We start from the raw sequence: 20,822 nt of genomic DNA on the forward strand, positions 1-20,822 counted from the left end.
AGGACAGCACCCAGCAGCTTGCAAGAATTCTGTTTTATAAACAGTCTTTTTTGTTTTCTTAACACATTTACTTTTCATAAATTTTGTGATTTGGGGAGTATTTTCTGGTTCTCAAAATAAACATTTTAAAATTAAGAGATATCAAAGTATTTTTATTTTTAAGGGCTGAATATTTACTTATTTACTCCAAAACACCACTAGAGTGGCTTTATGTTAAACTAAGAATTCATGTAGAAAGAATATCTTCAAGGCTTTATTCATTTCATAAATAATGTATTTTATTTTATTGCATATGGCTATTAAGGAGAGCATCCATGATCAATACAGACTAAATACAATGCACTATTCTAGTTCCATTTATTCTCGTCTCCAGCAGCGTCACATTGACCCTTATATACAGCGTGTACAGTGGAAGACAGAGCAAGATAAGTCTTTTGTCATATCACAATAGCAAGAAATATATTTAACATCTTGATATCCAGAAACAATACGTACCCAAAAAGAAAACACTGTTTAATAACTGTTAAAGTTTATATAGCAAAAAATATTTTAAATTTAAGGTAAGTCAGGCAAAATGTACAAAGACCCAATATACATTGTGAAGTTTTAGCAAACATAACATTTATACATTTTGGTTCCATTCTGTAAACTAAATTAAAAATGTAAATATTGCATATGCCTTTTTTTTTTGAAATGTACAGGATAGAGGAAAATTTAGCATATTATCAATTGTTTATTTGCTTGTTTTAAGTTGCAGTATGAACATGAACCATTTGTATAGTGGCATGACTACTCTAAGTATAGAGAACTGCTTAAATATGCCTCATACACTGCATTCGGCAGGGTCCATATTCAGTCCTATTGTACCTGGGAGGAGTTACATAGCAAATACCACCCATCAATTCCTAGTCCCAAAACTAAATCAAAACTTTAGGACATTTTATACATTTTTATAAAGTATATATATTATACACTGAAACTGACCTTTAAACTAACATTGTATGGTCTATGCACTGTTGTGATGTGTAACTTTAGAAAAGTAAAATTTCAAAAATGTTCAGGGGATCACTTTACATTCAACTTTGTCTTGCAATACAATCCTCTGTTCTAAAAGTTCAGCATGGAAGCAGGAAGACTTTTGCATTGCCATTAAATATATTTTTAAGACATTGAATTGTTTGGTCTTCCTCTTTAAAAAGCCTCATTTTTATTAATGCATTATTCTATAGTGATATATATCTATATATTTATATATATTTTTCTCAAAAAAAAAAAAAAAAGCTCATACCTCCAACGAACTACTGTAACCTCTACAAGACTATCAGAGAAGATAGGCACTGGGGATGCACCCATGGGAGAAAAAGGTCTACAGCCCTCCATCACGTGTCAAGGGAGCAGCGAGATGACATGACATTCTGCTGGTCAAGGGCAGCAGTTTTAGGTGACACCAATGATAATCGCCACAACACTGATATCTTCAGAACACTGAAAACGTAAAACAAGGCTAGTCTTGTCAGGAATTTTTTCCACAAGTGACATGTTCTATGAGATTGTTTCTCTTTTCTTTTTCCATTAATAACATAGGGGCCGGAATGCCTCTTTTATCAGTTTCTTTCCTTCTTTTTCTTCTTTTTTATTGTTGTTCAGGGCAGCCTCATTGGCCCACACGATAGCATTATAGTAAAGATAATAAATACAGTTTTTAAAAAATCTGCTAAACTGGTGACCACCCTTGAATTGCTAGCATGCCTATGTGAATTTTTGGTTAAAGAAATGCAAGCTCAAGATTAAGGATAGCAGAGACATTTGAGCTTGTAAATAGGATCAAAGGCTTTTGCAATTTGAAGTACCTACATAAACATCTACATAGAGAAGATTAAACAAGTTTGTTAAAGGTAAAAAGAGATATTCACCCCCTTGCCCCAACCCCTCCCCTCCCACCCCCACTACCCAATACAGTTGATGATTTTCAAAAGTAGGTTGCTTCAGTTACATATAATTATTATTTATTAATTTATCTTCAAAGTCCAATCTCAAATTTCATTTTCATTGAGAAATGTCAGTCCCACACTGGGCTCTGTCTGTGAGTAAACACGCAGGTACCTGGATTGGAGTCCAACAAGCAGCTGTGTACTGGAACCAGTTTAATAAGGCTGATGACCACACTTGCGACACATTCAGCAGATACACAGGAGGTCCTGCAAGCCCCCAACCACGCAAATCCGGCTTTACCTGGAACTGAGGTAGGACTGTGGTAGTTTTGAGTGTATGCCAGTAAATACCAGATTTTACCACTTTAATGGGTATTGGTAGAATCTCCTAGCATGCTGAGGGACAAATCTGCTTTGCCAAAACGAAAGTAAGAATAAATTAAGACACTGGCCACAATTTAAAGGGCCAATGAAGACATCCAATTTTCTTGAGAGTAACTTCTTCAGCAAATTGTGTTAAAACGAAAGAAAACAAAACAAAACACAACACAAACAACACGAGGAGGAATGCCCCCTATGGGAACAAGTGAGCGAGGCAGGTGTTTTTGCCTTGTTGGTTCCATGTCTAATAAAGTCATAGATGTTTCGAAACATAGTAATTGCTCAGATCCAAAATAAAAATTGTAAGCAGCTTCGAATTTTAAAAAAAAATGCTGAGCATCTTCTTTTAATGTGATTCTCTGGTGTGTGATGTCATGGTGATAAAGCCAGGCAGATCTTCACTCTGAAAAAGAAAGAAGACAGTCGTGGTTGTCAGGCGAAAAGAGCAATCTACGGAGTCAGAGAAGAGGTCCCTTTTAACCTGCTTTTCCAATCTGCGTCACTTTCATAAAATGATGCACTTTGGGAAGCAAACATTTATTCATTCCGTTTTCCAGAAACGAGTTTGATGGGTAAATTATTCAGTTTCCCTGGACGCAGAAGTATTAGGTTTAGAGTGAGTTGTGAGGTCCATACAGTGAGGTTCATATTTTCGATTTAAGAAAATTATTCACACGTGCTTTTGTGAGACAGTCCACTGAAGGAGAGGTAGAGGCATAATTCTACCCTTTAAAGAGAGGAACTGTGCAAACTAGCAACGGCCCCTCTAACTGCCTAGGTCTTGGTGTGTTCCTTCATGTTCCCTGTGGAAGGGGTGGGGACCACAGCCTTCCTTACGGGGCTGCTGCTATGAAAAAGCACAGCATATTAAAGTGCATTGTAAACTATGCCAATTGTGCAAATGTGTATATAATAAGAAAGCAGGAGTCCACTTCACTACTGCCCTCAGAAAACATTTCCAGAGTGAAGACTCAGCTCCTTTAACCTTTCCCCAGTTTCCAACATTTCGGCACTTGATGCGTTCCCTCTTTAAGGGACAAGAGCAACTTGCGAGATGCTGACATTTCATAGCACGTTACCTTAAAAAAAAAAAGCGTCTAAGCTTTTTAACAAAAATGCGAAGTTGTTCATTTTCATCACTCACCACAATCATAGCTACTCAATCACATGTGGGCACTGCTGGTCACGGCCTGTCTTAAACAGGTCAAAATTTTCTTCTTTGCAGTTGTATTTACATAACCTGCATTTCTGATCATTTAGAATTCCGATCCTAGAAGCTCACCACACTCTTGGGTTTATTTTTTTGTGAATCTAATTCTTTTCTGTTCATCTTGAGCTCAGAGGTCTGATCCCAGTGAGAGATTTCCAGCATGTCCTGCTATGAGTGAGCATGTGAAACCGCTCTGCCCCGTGGGCCAGGCAGGAAAAACAAGAGCCTGTACAGACAGGGTACTGTCAATGTACAATGTAAACATTGCATCTTTTCATGACTGTTTTTGAAAGTTCCCTACAATGTAACATTTTGAGGCAGTGATAACTTTATCTCATTATTGTTAAAAAGCCTTACTTAGATCCTTCAAAAATTTTAATAAGTAAACTGTTCTGCAAAGGAAACCTAACAGAAAACAAGGCCCAAAAAATTCCTCTGAAGGAATGATGTATCCTCTGGCTATTTCATTCATTATCATTGTCATTTCCAGTTCTAAGAGACTGCGATGAGAACCAGAACATCCCTTAAAAATGCATCCCTTAAAAAGTAGGCATTTGCTAAAATCCACCTGGATTTGACTCCAACCCTAAAATGAATTTGCATTTTGTCACTCAGGCCTTGATTGTGAGACAAAATTCCACCGTGGATCCACTTACATAAAGATTTCTAGTCACAGTTTATTTTATTTTTGCACTAATGATTAGCTAAATGTGGCTAAATTGTCTCCTGTTAACTCTAAACCTATTATCTTGAAAACAGCTAAACAAGTAAGTTCTTTAATTCCTCACACTTAAACCTATAGTCATATAAATGAGAGAAGTGTTAATTATTGCTGAAAATTTTACTTTCCATTTCCAAATTCATAGGGCCACAGTTGTTTTCACTCCATTTTCAAAGACGCTTTATCGCTATGGAACAAGTCCTATCATTAGATGTCCGTGTGCTCTAAGCAAGTTGAACATGTAATTTTATTTTTTGAAATGTAATACAATTATAAAAACCTTAATTTCTATGCATAACATTAGGGTAAAAAGGGTTGATAAAAGGTAAAGAAACACTTCATTCACGCATTTGTTCATAGAAAGACCTTTCAAGATTTTTTTACTCTGCTGCAGGGCCTCACTGAGGCACATGGGATATTGATGAGTGAGAGAGTTCCCACCATAAAGGGAGTCACGTGACAGTTATTCTCTTGGGAGGCATTGAAAGCAGCCCTTTCAAATGTGGGCAGCACTCTGAAACCACCTGGATTGCCAGGCTGCAATTACCAAGAAAGTTATATCAAAGACACAACCAGACACGATGGCTGTCAGCAACCCAGTGATGCAATTTAATGTCAGAACAGTGAGGAACCCAATTCTCCAGGAGGCTGAGCAGCCCCCAGCCTCTATGTAAGAAGGCAGGAACATGATCCTACACATGGGCCAGGGAGAGCCACTGATAACTGAGGGAAGGAGGCTGAGCGCACATGTGTGCGTGCATGCACGTGCACGTGTACACACACACACACACACACACAAAGTGCTATCACAGGGAGAGGAATCTGTTCATGGCACATGGGACAGGAGCACTGAGCAGGCTTAGGCCAGGGGGACCAGTGAGAGGATGGCCACCAGCTCAGAGACAGCTATCTAGGCATGAGATGTGCATTGCTTCAAACACATTTTTAAATGTACAAATGTGCACCAGAGCAAATACACGATGTAGATGCAATCTGTCTCCTGTTAAGTTAAAAAACAACTGCTTTTCATGGATGCCTCCTGTCACAGCAAAGGGAAAGAGTAGAGACATGTGGGCCTTCTCAGGGCCTATGTAACTTCAATCCATGCCATCCAGCAGCCTGCCACAAAAACACCTGAGGTTTACCATCAACTCCTTCAATGCCCTCTCCCACACGCTGCAGCTAGTTCAGGAAATCAGTTCGAAGTCTTGGAAGTACCCACACCAAACATAAACAGAGCTAGCAATCAGAAATAATCCTTGTTGAGATACAAAAGAAGAACAAGGAGAAAAGGCTGTGAATACCACCAAATCAGACTGAGGGGACTATGACTTGCTGAGCAAAAAAATTCCGACAAAAATCTATGGAATGCAAATACTCACTAAGAATGCACAGAGAGAAAAAAAGAGTCTGTTTAAGAAACCTAACTACAATTTTTAATGTGTTATGAAAAGAAGGCCCGAGACAGAAGCTGTCTGCCTCAACTGAGATCTAAAACACCCTTTCCAACAGCCAGCTATAAATTTCTGATGCGCATGCCAGCAAGGGTTCTGAACTAGGACCACAAGGAGGGAATTGGCTGAAGGAAAAGGTGGCATGAAAACTACTCGAGGAAGATGCCTGGGCTAAAAGCATTCACGTGTGCTGTCACTCAGGCAGATTCTCAGTAGCCAGGCACGGCATCTAGACATTAAACCCAGGTCTCAAGGACACATGGGAACCATTCCCTGGGTGTCACTCCCCCATCTTCAGAAAGAAGGGACAGGCAAGCAGGAGCTGGAACCTAGGAATGTTTGCCTTTTTATTGACTTACTTTTAATGTAAGTTAAATTATCTCCCGCTGCCAAAAATTAATCCAGTTCATACAGACTAGAAAAAAAGTCTTCTAACACCACTAACCTGACATCCTCAACCTTTAAATATTTCTGCTTCCTAACAATGAGGTTCCAGTTATTTATTTTATTATCTATGTTAATTCTAGTAGAAGCAAAGAACATATGATTAGTTTTAGGATCACTCCACACTGGGTACTCATTAAGATGTGACACATTCCTTGAACATGTTAGATGCAGCAGCAAAACAAAAAAGAAATATAGCAAGAACCATGTGTTGCTCATGAATGCAATCACCGAAAAACCTACCCTGATTCTTTTCCCAGAGGTAATGCATCTAAAAATAATTAAACTTATTGATACTCATTGAATCTGTCACATAATTACACACTGTACTATTCTGTAGCTTAGACACTGCTTTATAAAAAAACCCGTTCACAAAGGCATTGATCTAGACTTACTTGATTAAAAAAAAATTCAGCAAAAAGATTAAAATTGTTCCATATGACAGGTCATGCAGGCTAGCTATTCCCCACTTTTTATTTGCTGTCATATATGACAAATGATGTTCATTTGAGGGGTACAGTCCCATATGCCAGTTATCATAATTCCCTGGGGACTAGTAATAATTCTATACCTTTTCTCTTCCATTTAAAAGCACAATCACAATGCAAATGAGCAAGAGTAAAGATGGAGTCCATTAAAGACCTGCCTTCAATCTGCTCTGCTTTACCAAAAACAAAAGAAAAAAAAACAAATCAGTGAAAAACTTTGCCATTTAAAAAAGCGGGAAAGCTCCCTTGCCCTGGACAACACAAATGTCAAAACACTGACATGTCATGCCACCTGGGAGGTGGACTCCATGATTCCAATAACATTAGCGGAAAATACAGTGAACATCAGGTCTAGAATGTAGGGCTCCACGTAGGGCTCCCTATACATACAGCTCTATGTAGGGCTCCACGTGGGCCCCCTGTGGAGCCCAGTGCAGTTTCTTGTGCAGCCCCATGTAGACAGAGTCCCCATGGAGGACTCCACAGAACAACTGAAAGGAACAGGGCCTCACAAGCCTTTGGTGAGCAACACTGGACCAAAGAGAGTGAAAATCCATTTACTAGGTAAAAATGACTTAACATTTTCAGGCACATCCGAATTAAAAGTGCTGCAGATACTATTATGACGAAAAGAAAATATATTACTTAAAATTAAAGTTTATCTTTCTAGTAGCAACTACGATTAAGAAAAAAACTCTCTTGTGAGCCCAAACATGTCCTTCAGCCCCATTTAGATCTTTCGTGTCAAACACAGAATTACGGGAGAAAAATAAACTTTTCCGTTACGTGAGAAATTCCTAGAAAAATAAACCTGATAATCGAGATCTCTTTTACTAAAAGCAAAATGCTCTCAGAATACACCAAAAAAAAAAAAAAAAAAAAAGGTACGGTCGGGTGTGATAACAAACAAGCCAGAGATTCTAAGAAAATAAGAAAAAACAGTTACTTGAACTTTTCTTTTAAATTGGAAAAAAAAATCACTTAAAAGGACAATATGGACAAACAAGTTCCCTGTGACAAATAGGGGCAGTAAATTACTTTACCAACCCTCTATGTGAAGATTTAAAACTTTCTTTTATATGAACTCATCACTTCCACTGACAATTAAAATCATTCCATTCTGAATGCTGGTTATTAAAGACATTCCCTAGCATCAAGTTGTAACTTGATGTTAATGACACAACATGATACAGGATGACACAATTTAGTTTTCATATAAGGCTGGGGTTAGTAAAAGGCATCTCTCCTTCTTTGGTTTCTATTTAATCCTTCACAAAAGACTGTCTTAATCACCAAAGACTAGAGCAACCAGGCCTCCTGGACTGTCAACTACTGCACTTCAAATTTTTTCCACTTAGCTTCACCCAGAACCACCCATATTAATTTTATAGTGTATAGCCTTGGCTGACTTTTATCATAATACTTACATATCTCTTTCTTTTCTGGACCTGTTATTAAAAAATCTGACATGTGCATCCTATAAGCTATTCTTCTACAGCAAGGGTTTGCCACCATAGCTGCAGCAGCAGCGTCCAACATCATAGGAGAAATATTACTGATTATTCTTCAGCACAAACACCTGAGAGGCAAAATGCCTTCTGAATTGCTGGTGGGGCCTTCTCTCCAATTATGAAATGTTAGAACTTTCTAGGTAAAATCCAGATGAGGGAGCATCGGTGACTTGCCCAAAGCCTAGCAGCTGGTCAGAAAAAAGGAGAGTCAGTAACTTCTTCCAGAACTTTCCTTATTGTCATCACTGTTAATTTTTGCATAACAAAAGAGGCGTGGGACTGGGGGAGGAGTGGGGAAGAAGTTTAGAACTTTCACTTGAGGACCAGAGTTTAAACTTTTACATGGCATCATTGGCTCCTTATAAAACTCTCCCCATTGACACAATGAATTTTTGTTTTGTGCATCTTGTCTCCCCTGCTAGTCGAGGAGTTAGCTAGACCATGCCTGTCTCCAGCATCTCGCACAATGCTTGTCTGGTCCTTATAAAGCTTTGTTGAATTAAACTGAAATAAAAACCCATGCGATTTATGTCATTTCTCATAGGCAGAAAGCTAAATAAAATCTCCTAAAGGTGAACAACACTTTAGAACTGTCTGAGGTCCAAGAGAAAAGACCTCACTGAGAGTGCATTCTAAGACAGAGGTCAGCAAAGTTTGGTCAAATCTGGCCCATTGCCTGTTTCTGTAAATAAAGTTTTATTGGAATACAGTCACACTCATTCATTTGCACATGACCGCTTTCACACTTTAATAGCAGAGTTGAGTGGTTGTTACAGAGACTGTATGCCTCAAGCTATAAGTAAGACGATGAGGAGAAAGAAGGGCAAATTTGTCAAAATAACACAGTATATTTCCATCTGCATGTTACACCTGGAGACTAATGATACCACCTTTGAAAATTATCTGCAAGCTTACGTACGTACTTTAGAAATGCAATACTGTGTACTAAAAACCGTGCTATCTGGTTACAGACCCTACTGAAAATAAGGAAGCTAGTCATAGAATCATTTATGAAGCCAGCACACTTTTGGAATTAATTTCCCTTACCTATGGCTCTTTATGTGATTTTTAATTAATAACACAAAAGTACTGAATAACTCTATTACTAAACTCATGCCATATTACTCCTCTTTCAACTTTAACAGAGGTAAAGTTATAGATATGGGATCTGCAATTCAAAAGGACGCAAATCTTTTTCTTAGGTCATTTGAGAATGTGAATATAAGAATGATGTTTCTGTTCTACAAAACAATATTTAAAAGTGATAATAACTCGCCTTAAAATTACAAATATCCTATGCACAGTGTAATTCTTTCCTGAGATTTAACATATTATACTTATTATTTTATGCTGATATAAAAAAATCTATATTTTATCTAACTATAAAAATGTTTATGCTGCTTATATCTGAAGTTCTCAAATCTAAGTATTATGTTTTTCCTTTGAAATTAAGGTAATGGAGAATAACAATTTATTCAAAATATACCCATCCTCAGGAGCCTCTTGTTATGTATCATTACAAACAGACCTTTCTTTCCTTCAAAAATTAAATATTTAAGAGTTGCTATTGCTTTCTTTGTTCTGTTTTAGTTCTATGATTCTATCACTGAATAAGAAACACGCTCATGAGTATAGTTAAAAAGGTAGACCTTTGGTATTCTAAAATATACTGTTTTTCACATTTAACAAGAATGCAGTAATTTGAAAATGTATTAAAAATAGGTGTAGTGAAGTGCCTGTCTTTCATTATAGGAAAAAAAGAAAAGGTTAAAGAAAAAGGGAAAAATTGTGTAATCCATTGCCACTCCCTATCCCCCACTCCCTGAGCCAATGACAGGGCCATCTTTCTTCTAGATACCGAGTTTAACTGGACACAAGCACACTGTGGCCTGACCAGCCTCTGCTTCTAAACTGTAGGTAAATTCCCTCCTGGTCTGTAACATTTGCATAATGCAGAATGTCAGCTTTGCTTTTTGGAGGAAGAATGTATCTAATTTAAAATCCCCTGTGCAAATAGGCACCCAGATTTTTGGTATAGGATCCACCAGTAAGGTCAAGGCTGAAGGTCAAACTCTACTCAGGAATTGAAGTGCCCACTCTCTTTGCCCCAGCACAGGTCGGAGTACTCAGTCACTACCACCAGCCATCTCAAAAGCATTCCGGGGTGCTTAGGAATGATTCAGGGCAAGCTGTCCCCATGCCTTAAAACCACGTGCCATTCCCATGGCTCAAGAAGACATGGATGTGCAAAGTTATTGGCCGCACCAGAGTTAGCGTCCTGGGGTACCACTTACCAGCCTCTTCTCTCTTATGAAAATGGGGACATAATTCTCCTGCCCTGAATTCCTCACTGGGTTATTGTGAAATTACCAAATGAGATTTTAGGTATAAAATTTATAAATAAAGAGTACAAACCATACGTATGTATTTTGTCATATGCCGAGAAGCGCAAGCTACTGGCATGACTTGCATCTTGTGGTGGGATCCCTTTGCTTTCTTCGCGTACCTTTAAATGATGCACACATGTAACCATATGTTTTGTTTTGAACTACAAAGACTTCGTAATTGCAGGCAGCCCTTTGCTGCCAAGGAGAGCCTGCTCTTCCCACCCTGCTCTTTGGGCTAATTTGTGGAGCCACAACCATGGTGTCTCTGAGCACACGTGCCACTACGGCTTTTTCTTCATTCAAAATTATATCCGTGAATGACATCATGAACAACTGCAAATTCAGCAGCAAATAAACAACTGATGAATACACAAAAATAATGGCAAATAGCTTCCAAAATCAAATGAATAAACTTATTTTAATTAGACAGAAGCAGAACAGAAGTAGAATTGTTTTTCTGGGAGTAACTCTAGGCCATTTAAAGCTAAGAGTTCTCAAACACTGCACAGAGCGCCTTGCCTAGCTGCTTTCTCCCCTCTATGTTGATGGAACAGACTCCCAGACAAGGGTCACACGTGTCCCTGTGAAGGCAGCTGCACCATCAGAGAATGCACAAATCCCTCTTCATGTCGCATGTACCCAGCAAGCATGATGCGTCATCAGCTAGCTGGGCTCAGGTTAGTTGGGGTCACAGGCTAGTCTGTTCTCTCTGGTTTATGCAGAAAGGTACACCAAATGGAGATCGCCATTTAAATTCCTCTGCAGATGACAGACATAACAGGCCCAAGTCCATTATTAAGTCTGCATTTTCTTCACAGACAGGCGGAAAGAAGAGTGGGGTCTTTTACATGCTGTGCACTAGAGTTTCTCAAGTTTTACACCCTTAGCTCCAAACTACATTAGCACTTTCTCGGTAAGGTGGAATCTCTATGGAATATATAGACTAATAAGTGACCAAATATTATAGTTTCCAAATCAGTTGAAGAACAAATCAATTTCTGTATAGCCTGAATTCAGCGCCCCTTACGGGAAAGCAGACTATTCGGAATGCCCTGGGTCAGGGAGAGTTAGGAGTGAGGGACCACACATGTCACGAAACCAGCTCCATGGGATTTGTCCAGGGTTTTTCCCAAGAGATGGCCTTTCTCTGCAGGCCGGGGGAGGCTCTCCAAACCCTTAGGTTTTTCTGCTAAAAAAATAAGAATGATAAAAAGAATCTGTCCTCTAAGAAGGTTCTGAGAATTAAATACAACTTAAAATGTTTTATAAATTATCGGGTCCATTACAAGTATGTTTGTGTAATCGAGTATGCAACTCTACGACTAAACACTTGCACTGATTTTGCTGTTTGTCTGGTGAAAATTTCTGGCTGCCTTCCTCACTTCAATTATATCTCAGTGTTTTCATTCCAAAAGAAAAAGTTTAAGTTTTATTTTTTTCCTTCACATTTTATGTACTATTTTTGAGAAATTCAAGAGTTGACGTAGACCTCACTAAGTAAAAAAAAAGATAACTATTAACAGAAGCGCACAACTCCAATAGAAAAGCTTTAAAATGCTCTATATGCTGTTCAAAAAGTTCCCTTTTACACTGTTAATAAGAACTAAGGTCTTTACAATGGCTGACGAGGTTCCACACTTTAAGGCCCCCCTTCCTTGTTACCTCCTTCACTTCCTTATAACTCTTTCCTTTCTCCCTGTCAGCCACATGGGTTTATATTCTTATCCTGGAACTTACTAGCAATCTTCTACCTCAAGGCCTTTGCACGGGTATTCATTCCCTTTGCCTATATGGATTCTCCCTCTTAATATCTACAAGACTTGATTCCTCACCACCTTTAAGTTGTCACCTTCTCCCCATCTCCCTTCCCTGTTTTGTTTTCTAGAGCAGTTATTACTAACTACAATACTTCATGTTCTGAACACACTTCAAAATTAAGCTTGCTTCCTAGGTTTCAAAGGTAGACTTGAAGACTCAGTACCTTTTGTTTTTTTCTTTTTGGAAACCAAATCCTTTTTCTTTCTAGCTAGTACTTTCATACTTTTTTAAAATGGGTGAAATATTTTAAAAAGTATTTAACATTTAATAATTGGTATCTTTGTAATGAAAAAATATGAAAATTTAACAATTTGGTGAAATCTGAACGTTGAAAGGAGATCTAACCCCTTCTGCCTGTCTCTCCTGTCCTACAGCCCACCCTTCTACCCTCCCAAGCAGCCTTTAAGTGAAGTTCCTGTCGTTTTTTTTTTTTTTTTTTTCCTTGAAAGAATAGATAAAAAGTGGTAAAAGGTAAGAACGACAGGAAACTCACCTGGAACTGACTTCATCAGCCTGATGGGTTGGAAACACAGAGCTGCCCAGCCAAGTGGGACTGCCCTCCCCCGACAACAGCAGCCACTGTGGCGGAGGGCAGGGGGTCCAGCAGAGGCAGGTTCTCAGAGCAGGAGGCATTATGGGTGGAGGGGGCTGCTGATGGCCAGGAGGCCTCCTCTGCACAGGAGAGGGGGGCTTTTCTGGGTAGATCATGGGTGTCTGTAAAAAGGATGGGACACACACTTTTAAAAAAGACTTCGGAGCTACCTCCACATCATTCATTATAGGTGCATCTTAAGAAAACACATCCTATTTGGAAATTATTAGGATGACTAAAAACTTAAGCAATTTTGAAGCATAAAATTAAAAAAAAAAACTATGATTATATTAAATGTTTGTGGATTATTTATGAGAAAAATATTAACTAAAATATGAATGTTTACTTTTTATGGAAGGACACAGTTGCGCACAAGCACCAGTATAAACACATTTTAAATGTGACCTTTCTCATATGTGCGGCTATGAATGCATACGGAAAGGTTATGAAAGAAGTGATGAGTTCACAGGAGTTCATATCACACAGATTAAAGAGAAAGTATCTTTTTAAAGCAATAGTTAAGGGTTAGCTAGTAAGAATCAGAAAGGAGACCAATAACCTGGCATTGAGAAGTTTCTGGAATACTGCCATTGCCAACAGAGACTGGACACAAAGAGAAACACTGGGATAGTTATGAGGCAAGGCTGACTAGAGCTTAGAGCAGGCTGACATCTGGGAGCTAGGACCCCAGCAAAATCAAACTTATGGCTTCTCAGAGAAGAAAACTAATGCTTGGGGTACATCAGATCTACCCCATGTGTGTGTGGAGAGAGGGCTAAACTTTTGAGTGGTTCCATCAGAATTTTCCAGCAAGGACTCCATAGTCCCAGCAGGGACATCTCATTCTCTGCCTTCAGCCAAGAATGCCTGAAGAGGGGGTACCTACTGAAGGACTCAAAGTGGCTGCCCAGAAAACAGCTTGTGTGGGGTGCTGTCCAAGATGACTATAAAGGCGCCAAGTGGACAGAGGCTTGTTTCAGATTCCCCTTGTATCTCACAGAACACCTACTCCTGTGTTGGTACACAATGAACTCTCAATAAATTGATCGGCTTAAATGTCAACTGTCTTCCAGCTTTAGGAAATGGCTGAAGACCCCATGAATTCTGAACATTCCAGCTGAACTGCAGGGACTCCAGAGTTGTGAAGATGAATGCTTATCACCCAGAGTTATTCTAGGAACTTAATTAAATGCTCCATGCCGGGGAAACTTGGATATTTTACAGCCGTGGTTATTTCATTGGGAACGAAGACTACTAATAAGCCAACATTACTGATAAGCTGAACTGCAAATAATGATAAGTAAAACAGAATTAAGGTGAGTCAGTTCTACTGCATCTTTAAAATTCTGCATGACCCTAAATACCAAAATGTTATTTGGAAGCTCCATAAACTTTAAACTTTAAAAGAAAATGCTTATTTAAAATATTTGCCAAAATAAATAAAATCTAAAGACTGTTTAAAAATTCATTAATGTTTATATTTATAAGTTTGTCAGGCTTTGATTTCTAGTATTTCCACACCATTCATTATTGGTTTTAGTTTTTCTGTTTGTTTGTTTGTTTACTCAACCAGTTCAAGATATTTTTCCGAAACTCACTATCCAATAAATTTACACTCCTGGATTTATAATATCCCTAAGAAGGAAAAAGAAAAAAATACAGACTTTTCAGTTTCACAACTAATATAGTTTTGCTAAAGCACACCTGAATATTTTCAGCTGAACTGTACATTTATTAGAAGTCTACTTGGCGCAGTAACAAAAGTTCTTTGTAGAAGCTTCACCAAACTTATTTGATATATGTTAACTGGAAGAGCATACGAGTAGCTTATAGATTAGTATTCTGTTTCATTTGCATACGAAAACTGTTATTTTAGGTCACTTTTATGCTGGAAAACAATTAAAAAATACCAACTATCATATAAAAATAAAATAAAGTGTAACATCGCCACAAATCACTTTAGTATTTTTTTTTTTTTTAAATGTATCCAGGCTGTGGTGTTAAGAAACTAATCATTAAAATCTTCCTTTCTAGAGATTTCTGTTTTAGAAGCTCAGCAGCTCGGCTATACCCACAGCATACTACAGTGCTAGTACCTCCATTTCTGATCTTCAAACAAAATCAAGCTGCTCATCACATTCTAATCCATGCCATGTTTAATCCTGCTTATAGTCTGGAGGTCCTAAAGTATTATTTGCATCATTTTTAAATTTAGTAAGAACATCCTGGCCTATTTCCAAACTTCTCCCCCTACCTCATAATTTTCCCCCAATTCATGCAACTACCAACAAGCTCTTGAAGCCCTGAGCAGGGAAAGGGAAGTGAGAGGCCCACATGGACATGAGCTGGGCTCTGGCAGGGAAGTGGCCTGGATGGTGTAAATCACATGATAGGTTTGGGGGTGGCCTCTATAATAGACTGAGAATCTCATGTATCAGATGGTCACTGACTTCAGTGCCTATTTTCAATGACTTCCTACCACCAGCACTGGGCAATGCAGCCAGTGCTCAATTCCCAGGTCCGAGATTTCATAGAAGGGATTCAAACTTCACCCAGGGGAAAGCCTGCTGGGTTTATTTATAAAGACTCCCTACACAGCACATCAGAATCTTTACTCGGTCAGCTTTTCTATCTAACTTGTTAAGTGATCAACAGACCCAATGCTATAAGACAGAGTAGTCTGAATTTTGCTTTCTTCTTAATCTGAAAAGCAGTTTCATCACTCCATTAATCCCTGATAGGAAGAAAAGGCCTTCCCCTATTTTGTTTATCTTGTGCGGCAGACAGTCTCCAATCCCGTGCCTGATGTCAACAAAGATGCTGGGTAGATTACTCCTGCACATCACTTATAATGGCAGGCGCATGGCCCTGAGGCTGCCATCTGCTAGGAAGGAAGTACTCTCTCCTAGGATGCTGCAGAGAATGACAGCTAATGTAAACAAAACCCTGAGTCACCCACACAAGCACAAGTCCATAGATTCTCAATCACATTTTTGAAAAATATGGATAGCTCATGCATTTTTAGGCTTGCTTACATCTTCTTTATTCTTATGAACGTGGGGTTATAGTCACATCAGTAGAAAGATAGCATCTTCTGAAAAACCATTTTTCTTCAATATAAAAATTCAGTTAAATGTTTTTCTCAGAAAAAAAAAAAAAAGAGGATCTTAAAAACAAGAAGGGCACTGGTGAAATAATCCACTCCCCAGAAGATTACCACCTAGCCACAACTGATTAGTTACGCATCATTCTTCGGGCAAACTCTAAATTGGTTAGTTTTCAAATAAACTTATTAAATAGGTTAACGACTCATTTCTTCGGACTTATTCATAATTAGAAGTATATGATACTCCACTTATAGAATAAAATGTACCTTGAAGACACCTCAAGCAGTGACTGAAACAAAGGTTGACCCCTGAGGTACCAGATCAGTGGTCCAGGGTGAACTAATCTACAAAGAGGAAGGAATTACATTTTCCCAAATAAGGGCCTTTCTATCTGAATTATCCCAAGAATTTCCTTTCTTCTTTTTCTTCTTAATTTTTTTCTAAGTAAGCACATGACCTTGAATGTTTACCAAACCCTCACTCTTCTGCTTCATCAGCAACACTGCCCACATCGTGCTGAGACTTATTTCCAGATGTACAAGCTCCTTATTTATGTGCCTCTGTACTCTTTATTTCTGTTCATTAGCATACCTGGTCTATGCATGAAGCAATTTACTAACGTGTTCCAAAGTAAAAATACAGATATTACTTCTCCAAATACTAAACTGTTCTAGAGAAAACAGGCCATATTCTGGGAGAAAGTTATTCATCAGTACACAAAAGACCCACAGAGACAGAGCATTCTCTATTCTTTCTTGATAATATTTACAAACAGCTCTACCAACTAATTAAATCAGTGACCTTGGAAAAGATGCCTGACCTCCCTTGGGCTCTGTTTTAAATAACCTTAAAATAAGTCACATTATACCAATGATTCCCAATTCTTTTCCCTCAAAATGACCTTATCTTTTTTTCTGATTTTCACCACATAATGTAGAAAGAGTTTTAAGGTATTGGAGGTGGTGGTGAGGAGGTATGTTATCAAGTAAAGTATATAGTTTGCTTTCCTAAAACAAAAACAGGGGAAGACCACTAGAAGTCCAGGAAGTGAGACTGGAAACCCCCAAAACGTGACCAACCAACAACTCGATTCAATCCTAAACTTCACTGACAAAATGAGAGCCTTGAAAGTAATAACAACTCCTGAGCCTTTCAAACTGGCAGGTATAAAAACTTGTTTAAAAAAATTATGGGCTTTCCTTCAGTGTCCAGTCTTCCTAACTAACTGTGCCCCTTTTACTCTAAATAAATAATTTATGGAAGAAAAGAGAAATTCAGTAACTATCACCCAAGTGAAATAAAAACCAAAAGGTTAACTTGAAAGTTGCCTGAGGTGGAGTCTACAATAAAATCTTAATGTAACTATTGTATATGAGCTTCCAAAGCAGACACAATTGGTATGACTTGGAGACAATGTGATATAATATAAAGAACATTGGCTGGAGATGAGAGGATGATACCAGGTGAACCATAGGTAAATGCTGGTAAAATGGCATCTCCCTATGGTTCAGCCCAACACTACTCTTTTTGGACCAGGAATCCTGGGCAAGTCACTGGTGCAGGTTCCTTGTTCCAAAAAATGGGGATTCAGGTGGCCTTGCCTATCATAGGGTTTTTGGAGTATTTCATGATATTGTATGTATGAAAATGTCCCGACACTATAAAGTGAAGAAAAAACACCTTTTGAATTTTAAACAATTCTTTTGATCCAAAGGGGAGAGGGGCTTGCAATTATCTTTCAATATTGATCAGAATAATGGTTATATTTTTATCATCTCCAACTTCAGTACCGTTCTTTCAAAATCATTCATTGCCTATCAAGCTTTGGGGTTGTTTGTTAGTTACACTTATAATGTGCAGGCAAAAGGTAAACTTATTTAAGTAACTACTTTTAAATTTGCACGATGGAGAAGACACTATGTCACTACCAAATTTGCACAGAAAAAGCACTATGTCACATTCATAAATATTAAAATTATGCATTAATGCTATGCAAAGCATAAGTCACTCTTAAGATAAATAGATGGATTTCAAGGTAACTATTAAAACCACATAATACAATGAACCCCATCAAAATATCTATTTTTACACATTGAAAAAACTGAAAATTAATACTACATCATAACGATTCACTAAAGTATTTTTACCAATACCATATGGATAGACTGAAGTGACAGTGAGACCATAATTATTAAAGAACACATCATTATTCAGTATTTGAGTTTCAATTATGAAAAAATATACATCAAGCCTCTTGGAGCAAGGCTGGCTTAGATGTTATAGGATACACACACACACACACACACACACACACACACACACACTACCTTAAAATATTTATTTCTAGAAAATCTAATACTCTTTAAAATTAATACTAAAATACCCGGTATTTAGAAAGTGCTATGCATGCGATCATTTATCTTTAAGGTATATTATAGATATCACAGTATTCGACCAAATAGTCCAAATTTCACTAATGGCACAATAACTAAGGAATATTTTATAAATCCTGTCTGTGTGCATAAAGACTGCATACAGAATAAGAAAACTGGGCCAAGTTTGAAGGTACATTTGCCTAATCAAGTTTTATAAAGTCTCTTGGCATGTGAAAGTGACTTTCTGCAAATTTAATATTTTGCTAGTCCAATAGAAAATAAATCAGAATCCTTAAGTTGACTATGTTATCATTTGTTGTAACTAAATTCTACTTCAACAGAATTCAATGAATTCAATTCTAATACAATGCAGAGAAGTATCTAGCATTACTCGCACCCACAAAGCAAATCTCTCTAGTCAAACTTCTGTGCCTTTTATTTAAGTGCACAGTTAATATGTCTCTGTAGCTATCTAGAAAGAAATCGAATAATCAGTAGCAATTATCAACCTCAGCATTTCCTGTCTTGAGTGATGATTTTACCAGTTTTCTTCAAAAAAATCTACTACTGAATTCTGTCTACAATAATCTACCTTGATTCGAAATAACCATTGCAATCTTGAAGAACACATTCAAATTAATAAAATTAACACAGAAAGCATCTTCATTTTAATTCTGATAGCACTGTTTTCACAAAACCTGACACCTGATAAATAGCATGAACCGATAATTATGGAGGTTCAGAAATTTTTTTCATTTGTTTATTAAAATGCCAAAATGAAAATGCCTTGCCCACCTTGTACAGAAACATGCATTCTGCTCATGTCTGTAGTAAAGCCTACAAAGAATTCACCCATTATAGTGGCCTCACTGAAGAGCTGGCTTTAGAGCAGGGCACAGTGCTTGGCTTCCCTGAGTGTTCCCCCCACTCTACTTGGCAATGCACATAAAAGAGTAAAGTTACATGTTCCCTTAAGTTTCTGAGGTGAAATGGGAACACTTGATTCTATGCTACCCAAAAAAACAAAACAAAAAAACCTCTCCACTTGCCAAATCTGATAACCAAAAGTTAACTAGTTCTTGGAACTATGCTTCTAAAGAAAATGAATTAGTGAGAATCTTAACAGAAAACCCATTATACCCATGGTGTTATTAAAATTTCTGCAAGTTCTCTTCTTCCAGAAAAAGACATCCATTTTAATACTAATAGTTCTAAAGAATATAAAACATTAATTATCTATTTAAAATCCTTTTTTAGGGGAGTGGGCCTGTGGAAGAACAAAAGAATAAAAAACTAGGTTTTCCTACCATGTCTGACAACCAAACATAACAAAACAGCGCAGGGTGACCACCCTAATTAAACCAACCACAAAGAGTGAAACTACAAGGTTGAACAATGGATGATTCAATTACTGAAAGTTTAAGGGTTCTGTTTTTCTTTTAATGCATCCCGCATCGAGACAACACTGTCAATTTAAATAAATGTATATTCTAATTACACATTTTCATCTTGACGATATCTCTTAATGTATAAACAAATCATAAAAGGTAATCAAAAGCATAGTTTCAGGATTGGGATGTTATTTTCCTTAATTGTTATTTTACTATGTAATTTAAAAACACTACTTGTTACAATTGATAATTATCTATGAAAAAAATCTCAAGTTAAATAAAGGAAAAACAATGGAGACTGGAGTGGAACTAGCAATCAAACAGAAAAGGCACACATTTCTTAATAAGGTAGTAGCTCCATTTTCAGACAACTATGAGTCTTTTTTTTTTTAAAGAACGTCCATTCATAAAAGTGTCTTCATGTATATGTTCATGGCTTCAAGGTAATAAGTATCAATAGTGTCACTGGATTTATTAGCACGTTCCTTTAGAAGAGCTTTACAACTCTCTAGTTTACTATTTCCTGGACCTCCCAGGGGCACAGAAGGAAGAAGCTTATAATTGCCCCATTTTACAGATAGAGAAAGTGAGAAAGTGGGATTAAATGGCTTCCCTCTAGTCACACAATGACTCATTAAGCTCAGCAACTAGAAACCTGGTTTCCTGATTCCAGGTTTAGTGTTCCACATACTATGCTTCCTTCTGCGAAGTACTATTTTTGTTAAGGTTTCTCTTTCAATAAAGGAAATAGAACAAGTCATGTGACTTTCATTCATGAAAGCCTCTGTGTGTTTTCGTTAGCACCTCAGTTGTCTTTTCCTGGGAATAGGGTAGGAGCAGTGTACATTATTATCTTATTATGACAAGAGCTAGCCACCTACAGCAGAAAAGGAGGCACAACAGAAAAAATAAAGGGGACTGGTTTATCAAGCAATCTCACTGGAGCTCTAAAAATGTTCGAGTTCTTTGCTTTAAGACTTCAACAGGCAGTATTTTTAAACATAAATCATGA

At 37.6% G+C, this 20,822-nt stretch overlaps 1 protein-coding gene across 2 annotated transcripts in view; it reads right to left on the bottom strand.

Annotated features, from left to right (window-relative positions):
- Positions 1-256: 256 nt before the first annotated feature.
- Positions 257-20,822, bottom strand: part of IRS2 (insulin receptor substrate 2) — a 28,548-nt gene continuing 7,982 nt past the window's right edge. Inside the window, exons 2-3 of one of the 2 annotated variants that reach the window (XM_011373928.2) lie at positions 12,839-13,059; positions 257-2,715 (exon numbers count right to left, since the gene is read on the bottom strand). In XM_011373928.2, coding sequence (XP_011372230.1) covers positions 12,854-13,059 — 206 coding nt within the window. In that variant the 3' untranslated portion in view covers positions 257-2,715; positions 12,839-12,853. The remainder of the gene's footprint in view (positions 2,716-12,838; positions 13,060-20,822) is intronic. The other variant, XM_011373929.2, reaches the window with a different exon arrangement.

Source organism: Pteropus vampyrus, unplaced genomic scaffold, assembly GCF_000151845.1.
Source record: "Pteropus vampyrus isolate Shadow unplaced genomic scaffold, Pvam_2.0 Scaffold236, whole genome shotgun sequence".
NCBI classification, from domain to species: Eukaryota; Metazoa; Chordata; class Mammalia; order Chiroptera; family Pteropodidae; genus Pteropus; species Pteropus vampyrus.